A 26533-nucleotide genomic window follows, 5' to 3' on the forward strand; every position below is an offset into this window, starting at 1 on the left:
GGCAGAGACACTAAACTCTTTAAAATGTACCTGAATTTGGACCTTAAGTGCTCTGAGCAAGAGGGCTATGGACCGGGTGCAGGAAGGTGGGATTAGAAAGGGCACCAGGGTGTCCCAGGGCTGGCATGGACACAATGGGCTGCATGGCCTCCTTCTGTGCTGTAACTTTTCTATGATTCTATATCCATAGATATCTTTATTTAACAAAAATCTCTCAATCTCAGTCTTGAAAGCACTAATTGTCATGGTGCCACAGCCTTTTGAGGGTAAGAGACTTCCAAATTTCCATTCTCCATCTCTGCAGGCTTGAGAACAGATAGCACACTGCCTCCCTATTTCACTATTTCAAGAGTTGTCCAATCTCATTCGTGTCTCTCTCCTACCTGATGAATCAGACCCATCGATATTTGAGTTTTCAGATTTTCTCTCATCCTTGTCAGCGGCATGGTCGTAAGTGATGTTGGGCACGTTCAGCGACTTCTCAGAGTTCAATCCATTGTCTTTATCAATCTTGAACTTCTTTCTTTTACCCTGAAAGTGCAAGCAGTCAACAATTCCTTTACACTCTGTCACCAGGCTGACAAGATGGATGTCTTCAGGTTGGCAAGGTGTTCGCATGACACACAGTGAGTAAACACTCGATCACAAAGTTCACACAACCTTGTACACATGGAAATATGAGACCTTTGTGAGGTAAAAATGGTACACATTTGCCCAAGTCAGAACTGACTCCCTACTGATGCACTGGAAAATGAAGAAGAGAGGAAAGGGAAGTGGGAATACAAAAAAGAAAAAAAATATATGAAAAGGGTTGAAAGAACTTCAAGAAAATAAAGACAAAAGTGAAGATAGTAATTACCGCTAATTTCTTTGGCTTTGGACTTGGAGATGGTGCATAAACTTTGACAGGCTGTCGAACGTACATTTTCCAGGTTGCAGATTCATAGTTCTCTGCTGCATGGCATCGCCATGATGTCTGAAAGCAATAAAACCAACAAAGCTGCTTAAACTTTTGGAAGGGCTTAAATGTTTCATGTGAATAGAAAAAGCACTCATGTACATTTATTTGTGACTAGGACTGATTTTTGTGCACTTAGCTACCTTGAATCAATTTGTTGAAAGTAGCAAATTGATTTATTCTGAAACTATGCAGCTAAAGTTTTGTCAGTGGAAAAATGTTTACAAATTTGGGTATTAACTCTCTGATGATTCAAGTTTATTCCTTCCTCTACATGGTAAATAGTCCCAAGAGCGTCATCGAAAAACATCCTCACTCAAAAAATAAATCAAACACGTAACTCAGCTTCCTTGTAATTTTCCAAAGCAAAGCAAAATATTAAGAAATGGCTGTGGAAGGACAGTCAACCCATCTTAATCCCTCCACTCAGAATGACTGCATTGTAACATCCAACTGATCCTTAAATGACTTCATAGCTTTTGCCTGAATTAGTGTTCAAGAGTCCATTCCATGCTTTCTTTGTGATCCATTCTTTGTGGGAAGAAGAATTTTTGATATCTTTCCTAAATGTACGTATTGTGAGGTATCATGTTGAAATACATAATAACAAAAGTTGAAAGAGGCCAAGGAAGATTTGCTAAACTGCATTCATAACATATCCATTCAATGTAGAGCTGCAATTGGTAAATTGAATATAATATAGTCGAAAGAGCAGAAGAGCCACCAGTTGGAATGTGTGAATCCTTGTTGTACTCTAATAATTTACTTTAATTACCGAATTTACCGTAGCTTGTCATTTACTTAACTCTTCTGTATATCTCTTTAAGATTTCCTCTCAAATGCTATCTTTCAAGGTTTAAAGTCCAGGTTTCTCTTTTCTCATAACTCAAAACGAAGAAATCAGTCTTTTTTTTTGTAAACAGTGCCTCCGACATGTCTTTGTCGCCCTTTGTGCATCAGTGCTCAGAATTGGATACACTACTCTGTTGTGGTCTGACCAGAACACTGAATAATTTGACCATGACTTACTCTGTTTGAGTATATAGTTCAACTTTCTAATAGGTTTGTTAATGTCATAGCTCAGCATTGGATGGATATGTTCAGCAATCAGTATAGTTTCTCTGGTGGTCTAGTGGTAAGGATTGGGCGCTCTCACCGCCACGGCCTGGGTTTGAGTCCCGGTCAGGGAATGAAAATTTAGGGTGGCATGGTAGCACAGTGGTTAGCACAGTTCCTTCACAGCAGCAGGGTCCCAGGTTAGATTCCTGGCTTGGGTCACTGTGCACAGTCTGCATGTTCTCCCCATGTCTAGTGGCTTTTCACGGTAACTTCATTGCAGTGTTTGTAAGCCTACTTGTGAAAATAAAGAGTATTATTATTACAATTTCCCCAAGGCTTCCTTCAACTTTACCTTTGACTTTACCTCAGATTCCTAGAGTCTGTATATTGCCATTTCTCCTTCAATGGGAACCACTTTATTCTAGTCTAAAATTAACTTAACCTCTACTTTACTCAGCCTGCATACAGATTGCGCTCAGCATTCATGTGGTTTCTTCGTATTATATGCAAGTTTGACTAATATGAATTGGGTTTCTAAAGCCCAATGCTAAGATTTTGACTCCAGTTGGGAAATCTCCCGACTCCCCAGACCTGCCTTGGTAACACTGCCCTCGATCATGAGATTTTCAGAGGGTGGCAGTATGGAGGGGCGAGGGTTGCCACCTGTTTCTGGGACTATGCTTCTTTAAGGTGTCAGTCAAACTGTTCTTTACTAAATTATTATTGTATAGATAATCTTCAAAGTTTCCACTTAATGATCTATTATGTTCGTATTGAAGATTAAGGGATCTATATCTGCCCATTTCTATTTCATTGCTACAGGCACAACATTAACCTCCCCCGTCTCCAGTAATGCCCCCACAATGGTGATCAGTGCCTCATAACTTTCCTCCATAGTCCCCTTTAGGGATAAATACCCTCTATTCCCTGGGGAATACCATTGGATCTCTCCCAAACTCTCATCACAGCTATGGCAGAAGACCAAAAAAATGTTTTATGCAGGATGCCTGCTGGGTTTTATTTGGAAGGGAGGGGGGATCTTCCAGCACATTACTATATATTTTAACCTTCTCATTCCTTCTTTGATTAACCTCTTACTGTGAAAGAAATAAATAATTTATTGCTCTTATATTTCAAATCTGCAGTTATGAGTTTCTTCTTGGTCGTTCCTTTCCCCTCTAATCACCCTTTTAACAAATGACATGTTCTTGTATTAATCCCCTTGAATGCCACCCCTTTATTTTCCTTTTCTACTCCAGTTGTACATGAGGTGTACATACATGGATCTATGCTGGCTACATTCCACAGGACCTTACAGTTCATCGTGTGTTTATATATGAGCATGCCTTGAGGAAATGTATGAACAGTTCTACAAACACTGAGCCAATACTTTTAATAACACAAACATTTCTTCTCTTCCTCTTCGCTTAGGACACTTTGCTTCCCTACACACCAATCCTTCCCTATATTTGCATGCAGCATCAGGAAGTGGTGACAGTCTATCATGGGAGCGTTTAAAAAAAGACATCTGAGATGCATTAAGGAGTTACATCTGGCAAGCTTCATACAACGTGAAATTTATGATCGTGCAAAATGACTCGGGTTTTATGTACTGTTGCTGATTACAATATACTCGCAAATTGTTTGTGTTCCACATGATGACAATAGAGTAGCTCTTTAAAAACCAAATTAAAAATTGATTTCACCTTTCTTCAATATCATGTGGCCCACAAATTTCAAATTAGGCAGGGTTGGAACAACTAACTTTAAGAAAAAAGTGACAATTTCTAAAAAGTTTCTGCCATGTTCTGATGGAAAAGAAACCCCCAAGAGTAAACATTCAAACAATGACATTAATTTTAGAAGGCAAATTCAAAGTTTGACCATTAAACACCACTTGTGATTGGCTCCCTGAATGTTGCAACGTTGGATTCTGTTCAACCTGCAGACGACCGGGATGTACCTGAATGAGGGAAGCTGCTGCTGGAATCTGACGGTTAAAATGCTTCTGTCGTTGCTTCTGTTGAACCTTGAGAGCAAACCCTGAACCCAGAATGCCCTGGAACGACAAAGATAATTCAGATGAAATCATTTGTGCTGGGGTCCCCATCAGAATAACATGGGATGTACTGCACAGGAACAGGTCAATCAGCCTGACTGGTCTATGCCATAGCTTGTATTCCAGGTGAGCCTCCTCCCATCGCCCTTCATCTGACCCTATCTGCATAACCTTTCTTTCTCTCTGGAGTGCTTAACTAGCTTTCCCTTAAATACATCTATGCTACTTGTCACAACTATTCCATGTCATCGTAAGTTCCATATTCCGATCAGTCTAGGTAAAGGATTCTCTGTTCTAGTCTCATAATTAAGTTGGTAAGTGTGATTGCAAGCATGAAGCTGAGCTATATGGGTCAGGAAAGACACAGGATCAAGTGCTGATTTGCCTGATCTCAACTGGATGGTAGAGGTTCTGGAATTGCCTTCAGTTACCAAGGGGTAAGGAAATGATTGGCTGAATCCGTTCCTCAAGGAAAGCAGTGGGAAAATTGGAGGACGAAAATCGATATTTTTAAAAATATGATATATGGCATGTGTAATGAGCTGCAGGCACACTTGAAGGTGAACAATGAGAGGCACAGATAAAATCATAGCATCCCTTCGGTGTGGACGGAAGCCATTCGGCCCATCAAGTTTGTACCGACCCTCCGAAAGAGCAGCCCAACACAGGCCCACTCCCACGCCCCAACCCCCTAACCTTTGGATACTAAGAAGCAATTTAGCATAGGCAATCCATCTAACCTGCACATCTTTGGACTGTGGGAGGAAACCGGAGCATCCAAAGAAAACTCACGCAGACATGTGGAGAACATGCCAACTCCACACAAGCAGAGATGCAAGGCTGGAATTGAACCTGGGTCCCTGACGCTGCAAAGCAGCAGTGCTAACCACTGTGCCACCGTGTCGCCCATGATAAATGGAATGTCATTAAATTCCGAAACATTTTTGGGCCTGAGAAACAAGCTACCCAGCTAGTACAGTGAATATTGATTTGCTGAATTCTTCATCGAAATTTGGACCCATTTCTGGCAGAGGCAGAGATGGCTGGCTGAAATACTGTACATCACTGATCAGTGATTGTGTGATCTACTCAACTGATATGATCACCCAGTGGAGTCAGAAAGGAACTGCTCAAATAATTTTCTCTAATTCGCCTGGATTTTCACCTGGCTGCTCACATTGCCCAGGAAATTAAATGGCTTTCTGGTGGGTAAATGCATTGTGATGCACGAGACAGCACGATCAGCAGGCTGAATGTATCATTTCCTGCCCATTCTAGTTTGCATGAATATAGAAACCGACAGGGAACAATTAGATACTTTGAAATATCTCAATGGTCACCTATTGATCTTCACAGCTCAAAGGAGAACCTTTCCAATCTTTCCTCATAATTGAAATCCCTCATCCTTGGTAACATCCTGGTAAACTTGATCTGTGTTGTTTCAAGTCATTTACATTTTCTCTGAAGTGTGGTGCCCAGAATTGTCCACACTACTCCAGCTAAGATCTAACCAGGTCCTTGCATGATTTCTTTGCTTTTATATTCTGTTCCTCATTTATAAACCCAAGCAACCCATATGATTTTTAAATACCTTACTCACTCACCCTGCCACCTAAATAGATTTGTGCATATGGACACCTAGGGTTTTTTGTTTGTCTTCACTTTTCAAAATCATGTTATTTGCAGCACACTGGCCAGAATTCTCTGTCCATTCACATTGGTAGGAATCTCCAGACCCATTGCAGTAAATGGAGTTATGGCTGAGCGCCAAATTCTCTGTTCTCTCTGGTAGTGGTGGCGGGGTGAACTCGGATCGCAGAATCCTGGTCATTGTCTTTTTATTTTAGTCCCTTCAAAAGGCGCCACTTTACACTTCATCGCATTGAACACTTTCTTTCATGCTTCAGTTCATGTCACTATCTTGTTATCCAGAAGCTTATAACTAACCTCATCTTGATTAACTACCTGGCAAAGTTCTGTATCATCTGAAAACTCTGTAATCCTGCTCCTGACACGCAAGCCTAGGTCGCGTGTAAAAGTTGCAGTGTAATGGATCCAAAACTGATCTTCAGGAAAGCCATTGTAAATTACTTCCCAGTCTAAAAAGCATCCATCCGCTACCACCATTTGTTTGCTATCACTAAGCCAATTCTGTGTCTATGCCACCTCTAACACATTAATTTCATCCCATTATATTAATAAGTCCCCTCTGAGACATTTGTTAAAAGCCTTCTTCAAGACCACATATACCTTCTTCACTGCACTAACTTAATCAAACCAGCTCTGTAATCAAAGAATTCAATCAAGTTAGAATTAATCTCTGCATTGCCTTCCCTACTCACTGATTAACTCATGCCTCAATAAATTACAATGTAATTTGTCCCAGAATTTAATTTCAATAGCTTCCCTTCCACCAATGTTAGGCTGGCTGTCCTGCAGTTTCTTGGTTTATTCCTCTCCCATTTTTTAAATAGTCTTATAACATTAGCAACATTCCGGTACTATCCCTGTATCAATTAGTATCGGAAGATTACAGCTCGGGCTATAAACATCACAGTCTCACCCTCACCAGAAATGCGGCAGAACTCTTCTGATCACTGCCTCACATTTACCACAAGATCACAAGAAATATGAGCAGGAGTGAGCCACTTGGCCCATCGAGCCTGCTCCACCACGCAATACGGTCAATGCTGATCAGGCTGTGGCCTTGACACCACTTTCTTGCCTGTTCCCCACAGCCTTCAACCCCTTTGTCGATCAAATATCTGTCTAACTCAGCCTTGAATATATTCAATGACCTAGCCTCCATTGGGCCTAATACATTTGGATTCTTCAAGATGCTGTATCACTCCGTCCAGAAATCTGGAGGACTATCACCTTCACTGCCCCTAAGACACCAATGTTTGATTTTCACACTGATCTTTCACTTTCACTGCAGCAAATACACCAGAACCAGAAACAAATCTCAAAGCAAGGCTGAGTGTGCGATTTCTGATCAAAAGTTTATTCTAAACTGATACAGATCCAATTGGTTTATCAGATAGCTGAATATTTGAAACTGAAGCAAAGGAATTCAATCAGATTGAGTTGCCTGTAATGCCACCTCCTTATCCATGTATTTACTTATTCTATATATGTGTAAAATTATGAGGGGCATAGATAGAGTCAACAAACTTTCCCCCTTGGTGGAGGGATCAATGACCAGGGGGAATATACTCAATGTCAGGGGCAGGAGGTTTAGAGGGGATGTGAGGAAAAGCATTTTCACCCAGAGGGTGGTGGGAGTTTGGAACTCACTGCTTGAAAGGGCGGGAAGGCAGAGACCCTCATAACCTTTGAGAAGTATTTAAATGTGCACTTACAATACCAATGCCAAGACACACATGGCCATGGGCCAAGTGCTGGAAAATGGGATTAGAACGGTGGTTGTTTTTGACTGGCACAGATGCGACAGGCTGAAGGGGCTTTGCTGTGCTGTAGACCTCTATGACTCTTCTCCCAGGTTTCTGTTGAGTATCAACTCAGCCAGATATCTGTTGATTATGCATATCTTTACTGAGGTATCTGTTGTCTACACATCTCTACTTTGCCCAGGTATCTGTTGACTATACATCTCCTCCTTACCCAGCTATCTATTTAGATGACCGATACAAGTGAATATCAGCATGTCATGCTGATGACCAGTTCTATAGTTCTAATAATTCAACTTCTCAGTTTGGACAGTGATGATGATAAGAGAATGTTTATCAGACCTGGGTAGATTAATCATTTAAAAATTTTCCAACTAAATCCTTTTCGTTATGAAGGACGTTACAAACACTAACTTTTACTCGGGCTGACCGGAGAATTAAGGAAATATGTGAACTAAGTCGTACTACAAGAAATATAAAAACAACTTACAGCAGGAAGTGCAAAAAACGAAATTGCGAATACAGAGAAACATGAAGCAATCGTTCTGCCGATCCAAGTCTGGGGGACCTTGTCCCCATATCCGATTGTTGTGACAGTCACCTGTGTAGCGAAAGAACAGTTCGTAAATTTTAGAATTACTGTCAAGGCAATTCCTGCGACAGTCCAGCACTGAAACCTCGAATATAGAATTAACTTGATCCAATTTGAATCAATTTCCATGCGAAATGCAAAAACTGAAAAGAAAATTGCTTATTGTCACAAGTAGGCTTCAAATGAAGTTACTGTGGAAAGCCCCTAGTCGCCACATTCCGGCATCTGGTATGGGAATTGAACCCGCGCTGCTGACCTTGTTCTGCTTTACAAGCCAGCTGTTTTAGCTCACAGTGCTAAATCAGCCCCTATGTCATTGATTTGCCAACTGTTATATGACCCACCAATATTCAAAGCTATCAAAGTCAAAAGAACTGAATATTAGGCAGGTTGTTCAATGCAAGGTCAAGTATCTATCTCTCCTGGGTCACTGTCCGTGTGGAGTTTGCACATTCTCCCCATGACTGCGCGGGTTTCGCCCCCACAACCCAAAAGATGTGCTGGGTAGGTGGATTGGCGACGCTAAATTGCCCCTTAATTGGAAAAAAGAATTGGGTACTCTAAATTTATAAAAAACAGTATCAATCTCTCAGTGTTGAAATTGTCCTTGGGTGAGAGCCGAGTTGGTATTGTTACTGCAAAACCAAAATACTGCAGATGCTTGAAAACTGAAATAAAACCAGACAATGTTGGAAATACTCAGAGGAAAAAGCAGAGTTCACATTTTAAGTCAATAATCTTTGGTCAGAACAACTGTTACTGTCCCAGGTGCTAAGAATCGAAAGATCAAAACAGTCACATTATAGTCAATGGGCTGGATTCTCCATTACCAAGACGCCCAGAATGCATTTCCTGATAGGACGGAGACTTGAGGGTTGGAGTAAAAGCGGGATCGCCGTCGGACACTGACCTGAATGCCATGCTCTGAGCCCTCACTGACGGTATGAATGAGTTCCATGCCGTATGCCAGCAGGAGCATGGAAAAATATGCAAATAGGTCGTAATGATCCAAGTGCATCAATTTAGCGTGCCTGGCACCCTATGCTCGTCCCTCTCGTGTTTCTCCGGTCCCCAGGACCAAGAAGCATGTGGCCGTGGTTCACTTGTGGGGCGCGATTCTCCGCTCCCACGCCGTGTGGGAGAATCGTGGAAGGGCCATTCTGGCACCTCCCGCGATTCTCCCACCCAGCCCCCCCAAAATGGCGTGTCGCATTTTGTGACAGGCCGCTCGGAGAATCGCGGGCCGCCACTTTTCACGGCGACCCGCGATTCTCCGACCCAGATGGGCCGAGCGGCCTGCCGTCCCCGACCGGTTCACGTCGGTGGCAACCACACCTGGTCGCTGCCGGCGTGAACATGGCGCCAAAAGCTGTTTTGTGGCTTGTGGGGGGCGGAGAGGGGAGTGAGCACCACGACCGTGCTCAGGAGGGGACTGGCCCGCGATCGGTGCCCACCGATCGTCGGGCCGGCGTCTCAAAGGGACGCACTCTTTCCCCTCCGCCGCCCCGCAAGATAAAGCCGCCACGTCTTGTGGGGCAGCGGAGGGGAAGACGTCAGCCGCGCATGTGCGGGTTGGAGCCGGCCAACCTGCACATGCGCGGCTAACGTCATTAGGCGCGCCGGCCGCGTCATTCTCGGCGCACCGGGCCTTGACGCCAGCGACAATGCCCCGCTGCTGAGATTTACGACAGGCCCTCTCCGGGTTTCACGATGGCATCGGGCCTTGCGGAGAATTCCACCCGTGGTTTCTAACGTGATGGGCCTCAGAGTGTGCCACCACACCAGGGCCATGATGGTAGAGACCATCCAAGTCCATCACCCCCACCCCGCACTGAAAATTGGCCCTGACCACCCTCTCCCCCGGTGTGCACAGCAGCCCCCAACCCCCTGATTGCCTGGGTGCCCCCCACCCGAAAGTATGGGAGTGACACAACCCACCCATGCCCCGGGATCCTTGTAAAAGGAGAACCATCGAATCCCGGCCCTAGGTCACTGTCTGTGAGGAGTTTGCACATTCTCCCCGTGTCTGCGTGGGTTTCACCCCCACAACCCAAAGATGTGTAGACTAGGTGGATTGGCCAGGCTAAAATTGCCCCTTAATTGGAAAAAATAATTGGGTACTCTAAATTTATTTTTAAAAAAGTAAAAGGAGAACCACCACAGGGGCTCCTGTAATAGGGAGACCCCCCACGGGGACCCATGTAATAGGGAGACCCTGCAGGGACCCCTGTGATAGGAAGAGTCCCCACAAGGACACATGTAATAGGTAGACCCCCCATGGCGACCCATGTTATAGGGGGACCCCCCCCCACGGGGACCCATGTAATAGGAAGACCCACCACAGGGACCCATGTACTAGGGAGACCCCCCACGGGGACCCATGTAATAGGGAGACCCACCACAGGGACCCATGTAATAGGGAGACCCCCCCCACAGGGACCGCTGTGATAGATAGACCCCCACACAGGGATTCCCTGACTAAGGGATTCCCCCCCCCCCCCCCCCCCCCACCCCCACACACATACACAGACCACCCCCCTTGAATGGATTGCAGATAGTGGAACCGTGATAACCAAACAGAGGCACAGATGCTCTACTTCGAGGACGGGACACATAGAGCTGCAAGGTAAGTATTACAGCTGTACTGCTTCTCACAGCCCCTGCCTAGACTGCTATCTAGTTTCCTGACAGGAGTCACTTTTTGGCCTGGGGGGGGGGGGGTCTGTGTGGGGGAGGGGTTCCTTTAGGCAGCAGCTCCCTGTGGGGGGGGGGGGGTCCCCCTATTACAGAGGTCCCGCATGGCATGGAATATTGAATTGGATCCTGCTTTACGACTGCAAGGGGCTTGTAAAACTAATGCAATTCAGCTCTGGTGGAAGAACTAACGGAGAATCTAGATAAATATTTTTTGAGCGCGATGTGCCTGAGATATTCTGGATATGGTCCCACGGACAATGCGCACTCAGATGATCATATCTTTTTGATGCAAGCAGGTTGAATCACTGATGCACAATTCGCATCAAGGTCAGAAAAGAAAGGGCCTTTAAAAGAGAGACAGGGCGAGAGGGAGGGAGGCCGGCTGCGCAGTCAGGAAACTTTAAGGAATAGTTTTTCTTCAGTCTCTGCCAAATTGAACAGCAAGACCTTATTATCATTTTAGTAAGCGATTTCCCAGTCATAGCCATCCCAGATTCAGAGGATAACTGGGTGTTGGGCCGATAGGACTACATCACCATACTGCAGCAAAGGACATAAGAAGAGGGAGGGAGAAAATTGGGGGTAGTGGTGGTGGAGCGGGGGCGCGGGGGGGGGGGGGGGGGGGGGGGGGGGGGCGGGGGTAGAAATTGAACTTGTTGGCCAGTGGAATTGGTGTCATGTTCTTTTCTTCAATGTAAATGTCCCAATTATTGACAAGGATTGGAGAAACAATAATGTGGGCTCTTTATCTGAAGATAAGACTACAGATAACATTCACTGGGAGGCTAGGTATAGCACACCTAATCTCTCACCTGCTACTGCAAGCCATGGACTACTCCATCATATCCTGTCTCGAGGTGTTAATGATGGACAGCAGTTTAAGCATCTTTCCTTCAAGCATCATATCACAACAATCAGGCAGGCATTGAGGCTTGGGGGTTTTGGTAAAGAGGATCAGAGGTAGGGGGTCATTGATGGGGCTATCAATTAGGTGAACAGGATGACTGCTGTTAATGACATCAATGAGGGATAAGATGGGTTGGTGTTGGGTGGGGGGGGGGAGGGGTAGAAATCAGGGGGACAACAATAGGGTGGCCATAGAGTCTGGGGAAGGTGTTGATGATGAAGACAATAGTGGGAAGGGCATGATGGCAAAGGCCAAAAGGGGATCAAGAGCAATGGAGGACTTCAGCAGATTATGAAGGGTGGTACAATCACTGGGAAGGTTAGCAGGTTGCCTTGGTGAGCCAAGGGAAGCTCTCCTGCTCCTCTTGGCTCACAAGCAGTGCTAGAAAAGCACTTACCTGGTCCATATAGAAGTCCTTGCCTCCTTTCAGCGGCTGGACAGCGCTAAAGTCGGAAGAGAGAAAGAAATCTGAGGCACAAAGCCTCAATAAAACATTTAAATGAACCACTGCCTCCTGTGAATGGGATGGTCACCCACTCCCTCATCCCACCTCTGTTGAAACTGGAAGTGGGCAGAATCAGAGTGGATTAGCTTTGGATTTGTGGCTTTCTAACATTTCACCTTCTCACTCAACCGCAATTAATCTGTTTGTGGAGATTACAATTCCACCCATAGTGTCATTGCATCCTCCAGCCTAGAAGATAGCCATTCAGCCCAATGTGCGCGCAATTTTAGAAAGGCTGTTCAATTATTCCCATTCCCCTCACAACTTTTTTTTTCTTTTCAATGTATATCCAATTCCCTTGTGAAAACTACCACTGAATCCAGTTTCTCCACCTTTTTAACAGTGTTATTTCAGAACATAATGGACGCGATTCAACTAAAAAATGTCTGTGCCATTTTGGGCAGGTTTGGCGGGGTGAGATCCACACCGCTATTCAATCACACTTAGTCATTTTTTGGGCATTGGGAAGTTTCTCCCTGGTCAAGCCCACATTTATGGCGTGATCTAGCTGCCCGTGTTGCGCCCGGCATGCATCTGTGCAAGCCCATTAGATTGGGGAGAGGCATGAATCGAGATCTGCGCCGATAGGTTTTCAGTCTAACGGGCCCGCTGCAATTGGTGGGTTCCAGATCCCGCCTAAACGTGACGAGGTTCTAATTAACACCAATTGAGGGAAATTTCCATGGCATTAATGGGATGGACGCTCTTCTCTATTGGCCTCCTGAAATCTAAATGGCTCCTCAGTAGGAGATCACATAGGCGCTATTTAGCACACTGTGCTGCCGTGCTCTGCAGTGCCTCAGCAATGTCCACCAGCAACTGAGACATGCTGATGAGGCACTCAGCAATGGCTGTCACTGACTGAGCCACACCTTGGACACCATCACTCATTGCACGGAATCATACTCTAGGCTTTCCACTGCAGTTGCCACCCTAGCAGTGCTGGCCTTGGTGCTACATGTTGCCGGCACCATCTCCTGTTCCCGTAGCCTTTAGGAGTCTTCCAATCAGCTGTATACCCACTAGAGTGTCACTGACATCCCTCCTGAAACTCATGGACGCACCCTAGTGACTAGATCAGCTCCAGGATAAACATGTCCAGAGGCCTGCAACTGACAGGGTCTTGGGATCCAGCAGACCTCTGACTGCTGACTCCCTCAGATGCTCCTGCCTCTGCCTGATGTACATCAGCAACTTTGTGATGCTCGCCAGATTGTGCCCAGATGCCTGTCCACTACCTTTGCCCACCAAGATGTGTGTCTGCACAAGTGGATGGCGGGGATAATAGCTGTGATGCATTGATGGTAGCATCCTTGAAGCTCTTCTCGGAGGTGTCATCTTGGAAGGCTGGGAGTGGGGGGGTGGATGGGTGGGGGCGGTGCCCCGGATGTGCCGGCACTATCCAATGGAGAACCTGTGAGAGAATGGAAATGTGGTCAGTGAAAGGGAAGGATCCTTTTGTCTGACACGTGCAGCCCACTTGAGACAGGTCATCTGGGTGGAGGGACAATGGATCCTCACCTCTGCGGTGCAGGCCAACCTCGCTGTCGGTGACCGCTCTATCCCCGCAATTTCCAGGGCCGGTTTCCTCATAAGGGGTGAGGACTCTGATGTCCGGCACCCCACCATCCATCTGAGCCCTTTCCCACATGTTGGGCGGCAACTTCTCCTCCGGGGATAAAGAGGGCATTGTGAGCCGCACACTTGATGCACTGGGGGATATATGGAGGGCAACAGGTACAGTCACCGCTGACAGGCTGTGCCGGGGCAGAGGTGTAGTATTATGTTTGGAGGTGTGCTGTGCAGCGCCAGCTGTCAACTCATTGATGGAGTGGGGGGGGGAGGGGAGGAAGACAGGTGGGACCAGTGCCAGGGGTCTGATGTCAACTTAACTATGCAGCTCTCTGCCGCCATACTAGGCCCCTGAACCGCCGTGAATTGATGGACCAGGTGGCCAGTTGACGCCAGCTTACACCACTCTGGTGTTTACGCCGGCGTCAACAATTAGCCGGGATTTCGGAGAATCCTGGCCAGGGTGTTCCGTCTTAACTCCATAGCGTCCAGCAGCCTGGCCAGATCGGCATCTCCGAAACGTGGAGCAGGTCTCCCTGGTGCTATGGCTGTGTGCTGTCTGGTGTGTGTACGGAGGGTGCAGTTATGTGTTGCTCCCCCGGTTAGTGGCGTGGTCCAACCAAATCTGTTGGAGTGACGGCCATTTCCACCATCTAGCCCATGGGGGATCATTTTCAGCCCTAATTGATGTTAGATACCAGCCGGGGTCTCGCCAGGTTAGCTATCGGGAAGGACCTGGCAAGTCACACTCGCTACCGCATTCCATGCTTCTCTCGTTAGATCACTCCCTGAGAAATGTTTTCAAAGCTGAGGAGCTGAACTCATCGGCCAGTCCGGCTTCTCAGAGATTGAAGCGCCATTTTGAAAGGGTGCCCCGATCTCTAATGAGCTTGAGGGTCCTCCAGACCCCCCCCCCCCCCCCCCCCCCCCCCACCCACAAGCAATGTCATCCCCTGCACAGGTGGGAGTTACCTCACAACATCTCCCCACATGTGGACAGCCTGCTATGTGGTCGCTGACAACCCTCTCTCATTTCAGGCCTCCCGCAACCCTTTTGGGCTCCCCCTTTCAGGTCCCTCCCCCTTCACCCCCCAACTTTATTAGGCCCCTTCATAACAGCCCTTCACCCCTCCACACACCCTTCATAGCCACCCATCCCTCATTGCTGCTTTCATGGATATGGCTCCCCTCAGTCCCAGAACGCTAGTAATGTCACTCAGGCACCTGGGCACCCTGGCGCTGCCACCTGGGTGCCATGACAATGCTACTGCTAGCATGGCAGTGCCAGGGTGGCAGTGTCAAGATGCCAGTCTTGCAGTGCCAAGGTACCCAGGTGCCGGAAGGAGTCTCAATGCCTACCCTGGCAGACCCTGACCACCCAAGAGTTTCCAAAGGCCTGGGAAATTCCCTAGCAGCCATTAGGCCTGATGTACGTTTGTGTGGACCAGTACCAAACGGCGCTTAGTCCTCGCTGGTGAAGCCGCGTGTTCCCGGGCCCCACGGGAAATACAGGGCAAGCATGTTTAAATGAGCCGTATGGTCTGGGCGAGATCCAAACGTGAGGTTCGAATGACTCGTGCAAGAAGTCTCAAGCTTCGAGAATCTCACGAGATTCAACGGCCTTGTCACACCACCAAGTTGGGCAGAATGAAGCCGTTAAATCGCACCCAACATCTTTTTTTAAAATAATTTGTTTTTACTACTTTTTCCAATTAAGGGGCAATTTAGCATGGCCAATCCACCTACCCTGCACATCTTTGGGTTGTGGGGATGAGACCCACACAGACAGAGGGAGCATGTGCAAAGTTCACATGGACAATGACCTGGGATCGAACCCGGGTCCTCGGCGCCGTGGGGCAGCAGTGCTAACCACTGCGTCATCATACCGCCCTCACACCCAACATATTAGAGTATAAAATCTCATTTCTATTTATTTTTGACAATGATCTTAAACCGCTCTCCTCTCGCCATATTTACCCGACCAAAATTCCTCACAATTTTGAACATCTCGATTAAATTTACCCTTAACATTCCCTGCTCTAAGCAAAGCAACATGAACTCTACTAGTCTCAGCATTGCTAAGTCCCTCATCCCTGGTGTTATTGCAGTAAACCATCTCTCTATCCTCTCCAAGGATTTAATATCCTTCTGGGGTCCAGAAGTGGACAAACAAAACTATAGCTTGGGCCTTTCGAGTGAATTCTAAAAGGTTTGGAGTAACTTCTTTGCTTTTTCTAAATCTTTCATGGGATGTGGATGCCACTAGCTTGGCCAGCACTTTTATTGCCCATTCCTAATTGCCCGTGAGAAGGTGGTGATGAGCTGCCTTCTTGGACTACTGCAGTCCAAGTAGTCTGGGTACCCTACAGTGCTGTTAGGGAGGGAATGCCAGGGCTTGCACCCAGGTGATGATTTCCAAGTCAGGATGGCAAGTGGCTTGGAGGGGAACTTGGAGGGTGCTCCAATGCATTTGCTGTCCCCGTTCTTCAAGGTGGTGGAGGTCACAGGTTTGGAAGGTGCTTCGAAGGAACGTTGGTGAATTTCTGAAGTGCATCTTGTAGATCATAGAAATCATAGAATCCCTACAGTGCAAAGGAGGCCATTTGGCTCATCGAGTCTACACCTCTGAAACAGCACCCCACCCAGGCCTCCACTCTATCCCGTGCAACCCCACCTAACCCACACGAAGGGGCAATTTAGCATGGCCAATCCACCTAACCTGCATATCTTTGGACTGTGGGAGGAAACCAGAGCACCCGGAGGAAACCCATGCAGACACGGGGAGAATGTACAGGCTCCACATAATCAGTCACCAAAGACTGGAATCGACTCGGGTCCATGGCACTGTGAGGCAGCAGTGCTAACCACTGTGCCCCCCAATGGTACACACTATTGCTAATGTCAAGGATACCATATGCTTTTTAAAAAGAGCCTTAGTCATTCGTCCTGTTCCCTTCAGGGATTAGTGCATACAAACCCTTTGTGTGTTCCCCCTGCTAAACCCCCACTGAAATGCTAATGTCAACAAGTGATCCTGGCAGCACTGGAACAAGTGAGCTCAGCCTGCAACATTTGATGGCCCCTGCTGGTGAGATTTATTCTTTGAACATCTGCCTCTGAATAAAAATCCACTGTTCGAGTACTTCCTGGGAGCTTTACTTGTTAGGAGTTAATTGCGGGGGGAAAAGAAGAGAGGTGGTCACAATCAGAAAGGTGCGAGGACAGAGTGAAACAGTATCTCAGGTGCACAGCTCTCATTCCAAACGGAGAAAAAGATATTCTTTTGTTTGAAATCAGACACTTAACAAGTTCACACAAGTAAAAGCCTTGTTCGAGATACTTTTCTTCTCTCTTTCTTTTCTTAATTCAGTGAATGATTAGAGGAACAATGTAATGGAGCACAGCTGGGGAGCATGTGCCTGAACAAAAACAGAAAGGATTAGAAATGTGAAGTCACACGACAGTACGATACTGATCCGAAGGAAAAGCTTCAGCTTTCAGTCCTGGAGGCAGAGCCACTGACTGATACCAGTGCACAGATGTCCTTTTTCTTCAAAGATAACACAGCTTTATCAATAATTCACCAACCTACACCTCTGGTTTCTATTTGAAGTGCAACCAGGTGTCCTATTACAGTAGTCATTGGAAAGTTAGGGGCTTATCTCCAAATAAAGCCTTTCACTGTGGTGCAGACTTTAACAAACTATTATATTACTGATACCGTAGAAGAAATAGGAAGCATTAAAATGCAGAGAGTGAGGGACTGGGTAGTAACTTGCATTCTAGTTCATTTGAAAAGGAGCCACAGGCAGCAATGCTAACTCCCTGCAAAAGAAAACACAAAACTGGAACTCTGCACCTTCATATATAACCTGAGAGAATGCCGTTGCACATTTAAACTGATTGCTTTCAGCAGTAGGTGTGAGGATGTCATGAAGTAATGGTCCAACTATTTGAATTAGTACAACCTATAGACTGCATTCTGTTGTAGATTGTTGGTATTCTGATCCTTCCAGATCTCTGTTCAATTCATACAGAAGCCCTTTGATAGAATGCTGTGTTATGTATCCAGACACAGAATGGATTATTTGGGAGACATGTAAGTCGATTCACTACTGTGTGTGCCAGAGCTAAAAATCACTGATGAAGTGAAGGGAGAGGTAGTAGTGGGTCTGTGCGCCTGTTTGTAAATGGTTATCAATTATGAAATGTTATGAGAGGATCGGAGAGAAAAAGTAGATTATTTTCAGTGACTAATGAATAAGTAACAAGGGCACATAAAACTGTAAACATTCAGGTTAGAACAGATTTTTTTTCCACACAAAGAATGTTTTACAACATGTAAATGAAGTAAATTAGTCACACCATTTAGGGGAATTAGATAACTGCTTGGAAAAAAACATTGAAGGTTACAAGGTGAAGGGCAGAGTACAAAACGTCAGTGTGCAGACAGTTCTGGCACAGATACAGTGTAATCTCCTTCTGTGCAGATATTTCTATGATTCTGTGCACAAAGTTCATAACTTTCTGTCTAACACAGGCCTCCGGTACATTCTTGGACCTTGTTCAAATGAGTGGAATTGGAATGAACAGCAAATTTTGTTCAGCAGCTTGGAAAGGTTTGGGTGCATGTCGACAGAATCTGCAACCGAAAGAGTAAAGCAATTTTTTTTTAAAAAAGATACTATCGACTGAAAATGCAACTCGTGCACACATTGTGAATACGTAAATGTGTACTCAACTCAAAAGTCTTACTGGGAAAGGTCCCCCCCCGAAGTAACAGAAAGATGAAAATTGGAAATCTGGTAGGATTACCATTGAGAATCACTTGTGATTTTAAAAAGAACATTAACTCCATGTAACATCCAGTGAAACAAAGCTCAGTATCATTTCCCTGCAAACACTGCTTTCTGTGACACTTGCCACTGTTTAAAATACACAGACAATGGTCTATTGTAAGGACGGCAGCAGAGTGCCTTCATCAATGGTGATGCAATTATGATCACGTCTTTGTCGAGCTAAAAAGAAAACTTTGGACTTTGTCTTGTGAGTGATCTGTGATGTGGCAGATTTGCTTTGAGATATTTAATTGAGGTAATTTTGGGGGGGGGGGGGGGCGAAAATTTTTCCTTTCTTTCTCTCACACTCATGATTCAGAATTGGGTACAGAGCGTATAATATCTGGAAGAGCAAAGTTTTTAGGCATAATACAATAAGCACCACTAAATTTACTCCAAAAGTTCACGGTGAGTTTTAAAAAAAAAGTATCTCAAGCTTTTGAATAGTTCTTCAGGACAGCACCAGTCTACCCCTATCCCCAGTTTGCTTCTAATCATGAACAATCAGAGATATCTAAAGCTAATCAAAGATAATATTGACAAGTCTCATACTTCCAAGTATAGTTATGTAATCCAAGATCAATATTTAAAACTTGAGGCTTCCAATTATAGCCACCTCAGTTATTTAAAAAAAGGAAATGATTATACTTTGCGACTAGCTAGAATAAGCTAGCAGATAATATGAAAGCAAAGAGTGAGGGCTTTTGTAAGCACATCAAAAAGGGAAAGATCATTAAAGAGACAACAGGATCATTCATGGAAAAAGGGACTGTCTGTGTGGAGTTTGCACATTCTCCCCGTGTTTGCGTGGGTTTCACCCCCACAATCCAAAGATGTGCAGGATAGGTGGATTGGACACACTAAATTGCCCCTTAATTGGAAAAAATAATTGGGTACTCTAAATTTATAAAAAAAAAAAAAAAAATTCATGGAAAAAGGGGAATTTTGACTGAAGGATCAAAATTGAAGTTATATTACATATGCATTTAGCATTAATGTTTACAAATGATGCTAGAAGTGAGATTGTAGGTATTCTAGAAGAAATGGATTTTGCCCTTGCAGTTTGTGGTAACTGGATGTTTAGAAGCGATGGGTTATAAAAAAATCAACAGAATTCAAGGTTAATATGTCAGTGTGCCATGTAAGTATGCACCTTTTGCCCTCTGTACTCAATTCTGAATCATCTATATATACGGAGAGTAAATGCACCTTTGGCGACTGAATGAATTTGGAAAGGAAAATTCTAGATTCGCAGAGAAATAAATTGTGCAACGGAGCTGGAGAGCGCTTAATGTTATATTTCTGCTCAAGGTGGGAGAGGAGGATAAATTGGATAACTATAAACTAATTAGTCCAACTGAATCTGCATTTACTCTCCGCATATATAGATGATTCAGAATTGGGTACAGAGCGTATAATATCTGGAAGAACAAAGTTTTTAGGCATAATACAATAAGGAAGAAACAGATGACACAAGGAATTTAATGTAGATAGTAATATATGTGAAGGTAGTAGATAACAGAGGCATAACATACAATAATAAAAGAGCAATCTGCACTGTAAATTCTATGATTCTATGAATATATACAAAGTTTAGTTAGGCTACAGTTGAAGATTTGCATGTGTTACCCATACAGACAGCATGCGGCATGGATTCACAAAGAATGCCTGCAACTGCTAGCATGTTCCATATCTTCACACAAACATTTTTCCTCTTTGGGAAATAGTAGGGAAGTACTGGTAGGATTTTTAGGTTGAGGATCAACCTGTTTGAACCAAATCATGAACACTCCAGTGGAGTGGGACTTCACCTCAGCATTTCTGGCTCAAAGGCAAGGCCTGTACCTACTGAGCCACAAGACCTCCCAATGCCAGCAATGGGAAACCCTTATTGAGAAAAGAGACTTCAGATATTCGGAGCATTTGTAATGGAAATAAGAAGGCTACGGGGAAGTTTAATAGAAGTTTATTTTAATTAACAAGGGTTTTCATGGGACTAATAGGAAATGAGTATTTACTCTGGTGAATCAGTCATGATCAGTCCGGAATTTAAAATTGTAATTGAAAGAGAGAAGTTTGGAGAACTCTTTTCACTCAGAAGATTGTTGGCACATGGAATGCTTTGCCACAGGGAGTGGTTAAGGAAAGATGATTGTATTTTGTGAAGAAGAACTGAATACATATTTAAAACAGAGGAAGATAAAGGTATGAGGAGCAAGCCAGACAGTATGATACTGTTTTTGTATTAGATTGCTTCAGCAAAAAGTCAGCACAGACATAATGAGCCAATGGCATAAATTTGTGTTATAAATTGCCACGATTCCAAGAAGCATTACTTCTACTCAATGGTAGATTAAATGAATGAAAAAATCCACTTATTAGAAGCATCCAGTAGACAGAGGAGGAATTTGGCAGGGATTTAGCTAATATTCATTTGGCGCTGTACACGGTCAGATAGTCCTTAGCCAGATCTCATTCACTCCAGTGCCAATTCAGTTGGCCATAGTAAATGGAAAGAATATCACCTCTCAGCCACTGTAAAGCTTGGATCAACAGTTCTTATAGAACATATAGAACATATAGAGTCACAATACACCAAGCTGACTTTTGGGTTCCCTATAATGTCGTGTTGAAACAGACAGCACAAGTTTCTCATTAACCTACCCAGATATCAATCAGAAAATTGTAACAGGAGAAGACATGAGTTGTAGCTGAGCAGAAAATTACAGGAGTGCTTCAAACTGGAAACAGCAGATACTAATTATCCCTGGCCTCTATTACAGTCTTTTACAACCCATTTCCTTATCGGGTCAGATTGCTAAAGTAATCCCTAGTTCCCAAATGACTGCTGAGCAGAGAGCTATTCCATTTAAGGACACTTACCACACCCCACCACAGGGCATCTGCATAGCTACCAAACTGTTGGGAGCCACTGTCATCCACAGCATCTTTTTCAGCCAGATATACAAAGTAGGAGGAAAAGATCAGGCCCAGGAATCCGATGTAGAGTGTAGTAATCAGCTCCTATTCAAAGGCAAAGTAGCACAATTAAAGAGCAGAATGAGACAATTTGTTAACATAACACCATATGAACAGAAATAGGTCATTCAGCCTTTCAAACCTGCTCTGTCATCCAATTAAATCTTGACTGATTTGGATCTCAATCCCATTTATTCACTGTAGCTCCACCTTCCTTAATTCTACCCAACAAAAATCTATCCATCTTGATCTTGAAAGCTTCAATGGTCTTAGTATCCACAGCATTCTGAGGGAGGGAATTCCAGATTTTCACCATTCCTTTGGGCAATAATGTTTCCTGAATTTGCTCCAACGCAGCTTAGCTCTAATTGTTCTCGATTCCTCCACCAGCAGAAATAGTATTTCTGTGTCTACCCGATCAAATTATTATTTAAAACATTCTGAAAAGGGTGAGCACTGCTGCCTCACAGCGCCGAGGACCCGGGTTCAATCCCAGCCCCGGGTCACTGTCTGTGTGGAGTTTGCACATTCTCCCAGTGTCTGCGTGAGGCTCATCCCCACAAGCCAAAGTTGTGCAGGGTAGGTGGGTTGGCTACGTTAAATTGACCCTTAATTGGAAAAAAAAGAATTGGGTGCTCTAAATTTATTTTAAAATACATTCTTAAACATCTCAATCTGATCATCCCTCTATCTTCTATACTCAAGGACAAAATTTAATGGGAACCAATTCCTCCTCTAATTTGAAGCCAGAACCCTCACCAGAGGTACAGCCTGAGGGTGTGGGGACAGTGGCGACAGCACATGGGGCTGGAGGAGGCTTCGGTGTGAGCACCGATATGTGGCAACCACCAGTGGGCTAGTTGGGGGTTCCAGGGGTGGCAGGGGCGGGTACCGAGAGGTTTGGGGATCTGTTTCTAGATGGGGGCTTTCTTTGCTTGGACGAGTTGGAGGAAGAGTTTGAGCTGTCCGGTGGGAATGGGTGCCGTTACATGCAGGTAAGGGACTTTGTGCGGAGGCAGGTATTGACCTTTCCACGCCTGCCACCCCAGGAGCTACAAGACGAGGTGGTGTCGAAAACTGGAGTAGGGGAGGGGAAGGTATTGGGAATCTATAAGGATCTATATGGACTGGGAGGGATCTTTAGTAGGAGTGGTGAAGTGGAAATGGGAGGAAGTGTTGGGTAGGGAATTGGAGGCTGGGTTGTGGGAGGATGCCCTGAGGCGGGTCAATGCACTTTGTCGTGTGCCAGGCTCAGCCTTAAACAATTTAAGGTGGCCCACAGGGCACATATGACTGTGGCCCGGAGGAGCAGCTTTTTTGAAGGTTTTGTTTGGTGTGTGGTTGTTCATTGTGTTAAAATTTATAATACAAATGCCTCAATAAAATACTTTTTTTTTAAAAAGCAATGCTGCCACATGACGCTGAAGTCCCTGGTTTGATCCTGGCCCCAGATCACTGTCCGTGTGGAGTTTGCACATTCTCCCCGTGCCTATGTGGGTCTCATACCCACAAACCAAAGATGTGCAGGGTAGGTGGATTGGCTACGCTAAATTGCCCCTTAATTGGGAAGAAAAAGCATTCTCATAGCTAAAATTAACCTAATTGATCCCCATAGTAAAAATCAACAGGTGGATTGGAATGATCGTATTTGATAGTAAGCATAGCAGTGTTACAGACGATGCCAGTTATCTACAAGTACATTTGACAGATCTTGAGAATGGATTCGAACAACAAAGATGGGGACTAAAGAAAGTCCTTGTCATGCTAGATTAGATGTGGTGAGGACTTGTGATGAAAGCCAGCTATCTTTATGGATCATAGAATCCCTATAGTGCAGAAGGAGGCCATTCGAGTCAGCACCTACCCTCTGAAAGAGTACACTACCTAGGCCCACGTCCCCAATCTATCTCCGTAACCCAGTAACCTCACCTAACCTTTGGATACTAAGGGGCATTTTAGCATGACCAATCCCCTGACCTGCACACTTTTGGACTGTGGGAGGAAACCGGAACACCTGGAGAATCCCACGCAGACATGGATAGAAAATTCAAACTCCATACAGTCACCCAAGGCCTGAATTAAATCCAGGCTTCTGGCACTGTGAGACATCAGTGCTAACCATCATGCTGCCATTGATTCATTGTTTAAATTAAACTCTAGAATATGAAGTCAGACCACCCCACCTGTCGATGGATAAAGACAACTGATCCCAAAAGCCTCCAGGTGCCTCCCTGCCGATCAACGTGCAGCATTCGAAGGATTTGCAGGAATCGGATGCCCCTGGAATGAGAGAGAAGCACTGCTCCATCAGACTGCTAGAAAGGTACCCAGGTCAGTGAGTTTGAGTAGCTCTGGCCTTTGTTCTTAGAGTTTAAAATCTAGGCCTAAATCCTGAAGGTACTAATCTTCAGAGAGCGAGAGAATTGAGATTAAACCCAATCTTTAGGCTACAGCCTTGGAAACACTTTATTTTATTCATTTTCAGGATAATGGCATCACTACCATTTATCTCTTGCTGCTCTGAAAAAGAGCTGGTGATGGATCTTATTTAGAACCACTCCAGTTCGTATGATAAAAGTATCCCACAATGTTTATAGATTTGTGACACAACTGGGTGGCTTGCGAGAGTACATCAGAAGGTGGTTAATGCTCAACCATATTGATGTGGAACTGCAGTCACATATAGGTTTCCGTCCCTGAAATACATTAGTGACCAGTTGAGTTTTTATGACAAACCTAACAGCTTCGTAGGTCACTTTGACTGAAACACTGTCACCTCTCCAGTCCAGAGTTGCTGCTGGAATGACATTAGATTGCTGGGTGCAGTGCCCATTACTGGGACTTTAGACAGTCCCCAGAGACGGGCGGCATGGAGCACCGACTTATTGGTAAATTGGCACCCAGTTTTATGCCCCCCACCTGCTAACACACCCTCTTGGAGAGCATACATTTCCAGCCAAATTTTTGTTATCTTGGCACCACAACCTGCAGGTCCAACGAGATGCTTCATGGTAATATTTGGCTTTGAGAAACTGATGGCAGCCACACTGTCTCGTCAAGACCAGGAAGGAGGACACAAAAATACATTGAGTGACTCACTTGGTGCTAAATGCCTGCAGCCTGTAAAACAAGACTGTTCTGCTCCAGATGCTGAGGTCTGACAGTAAGCCATCTGCTAGTTCTCTTGGTCTGGGGGAGACCAGAGGTTCTGCAAAAGGGCAAGATGTCTGGCATTTAAGGAACCCGCCCATGTGTATCCCAAAATGGGAGAATGGATGTTTAAAGTGTAATTTCCTGATCTCACACATGCCAATGGGCTTCATGCCCCAAAAGTACATTGATTATATAGGTGGAAAATCAAACATGTTTCCAGTATGGAGGGCAAGAGGGGCTCTGAAAAGTATACTTTTGCCGTATCCATAATTATCTATGGAAGTGTTCCAGCACCAAACCCAGCTGATGAAGAGGTCAAAGCTTATTCTGCCTACCTGATGGCTGATGTTGCAAAAACTTGTCCATTTGAGCCCACACAGAGGACTATAACAGAAGCCACCACCACGATGAGATCTGCCATGAAAACAAAAAATCAGGGGAGATTTTCAGGGAAAGTTTAAGATTCACCTTACAGTCTGCAAACCATGAAGAAACAAAATCAGAGTTTGATGGAGTATCAACTAAACATGCACTTACACAATGACAAGGAATGATGGCTCTCCACAATATCTTCTCTGCCCATCATCATTGACTTGCAAACACTTACAACAGACTGATTTTATTTTGTATATGTGACTTTCCCCTTTTAAAGATATTTCTCATTCTCCTTTTCTCAGGGGTTGCAGCACGACTCATTTCCCCAAACTGAAATGTCCATCAGTCTGCTCTAGGGTCCTGCCAATGTTGCCATGTGTGGGATAATGCACAAGATCCCTGAAGATGCACATATTAGGGTGTCTTTCCCCCCCCCCCCCCCACTTAAATGGAAACTAACTGATCTCTACTCACTGCACCCCTGTAGAAGAATCTATAACCTCATAGAAAAGAACTACAGGTACAAAAGCACCACATGGACACGTAAAGGAGAAAGAGTGGGGTGAATGAATAGCCCTTTCCAAGAACCATTAGAGGCATGATGGGCTGAATGGCCCTTCTTTGCCGAATGATTGGAATCACGGAATGACAGAATGAAACAGCACAGGTGGAGGCTATTTGGTCCATCACATTTGTGTCGGCTCTTCAAAAGAACTATCCAGTTATACCCTTTCCCCATAGCTGAGCAAAGTTTGCCTCCATATTCATAGAATCCCTACAGTGCAGAGGGAAGCCTTCAGTCCATGGAGTCTGCACCAACCCTCTGAAAGGCATCCTACTTAGGCCCACTCCACTGCCCTATCCACATAATCCCACCTAACCTGCATATCTTTGGACTGTGGGAGGAAACAGGAGCATCCGGAGAAAAATCATGCAGACACGGGGAGAAAGTGCAAACTCCATACAGGCAGTCACCCAATGCTTGAACCTGGGTCCCTGCCGCTGTGAGACAGCAATGCTAACCACTATGCCACCATGCTGCTTCAGGTATTTATCGAATTTGTGAAAGTTGTTACTGAGTGTGCTTCCACCCCCCTATCAGGCCATGTGTAACAGATCATAACTAGTCGCTGCATAAAAATGATTTCCTCATCTCACATCTGCCTCTTTTGCCATTTACCTCAAATCTACATTCTCTTTCTGCCAATGAAACAGTTTCTCCGTATTTACTCTCTCAAAATCTTTCATGATTTGAACACATATATTAAATTTCTCCCGTTGCAGGTGGCTCCCGCTCGTGGCGATTTTTCGGACCTCTTCCCCGGTTAACAGATGGGTGTGAGGCGGAATAAAGGTGCAGGAGAGTGAGCGGAAGAGATTGACCCTCTGGTGTACGGAGCCGAGGATCAGAACCGGTCACAAAAGAGGG

The 26533-nt window shown here is 45.0% G+C and overlaps 1 protein-coding gene across 1 annotated transcript in view; it reads right to left on the reverse strand.

The window, feature by feature from the left end:
- The window catches only part of LOC119971636 (potassium voltage-gated channel subfamily KQT member 1), an 865896-nt gene that overhangs the window by 534917 nt on the left and 304446 nt on the right, over positions 1 to 26533 (reverse strand). The window contains exons 5-11 of the mRNA XM_038807461.1: positions 25065 to 25143; positions 23760 to 23856; positions 21481 to 21621; positions 7977 to 8087; positions 3981 to 4076; positions 860 to 976; positions 384 to 531 (exon numbers count right to left, since the gene is read on the reverse strand). Of these exons, the coding sequence (XP_038663389.1) occupies positions 384 to 531; positions 860 to 976; positions 3981 to 4076; positions 7977 to 8087; positions 21481 to 21621; positions 23760 to 23856; positions 25065 to 25143 (789 nt within the window). The remainder of the gene's footprint in view (positions 1 to 383; positions 532 to 859; positions 977 to 3980; positions 4077 to 7976; positions 8088 to 21480; positions 21622 to 23759; positions 23857 to 25064; positions 25144 to 26533) is intronic.

Source organism: Scyliorhinus canicula, chromosome 9 (assembly GCF_902713615.1).
Source record: "Scyliorhinus canicula chromosome 9, sScyCan1.1, whole genome shotgun sequence".
NCBI classification, from domain to species: domain Eukaryota; kingdom Metazoa; phylum Chordata; class Chondrichthyes; order Carcharhiniformes; family Scyliorhinidae; genus Scyliorhinus; species Scyliorhinus canicula.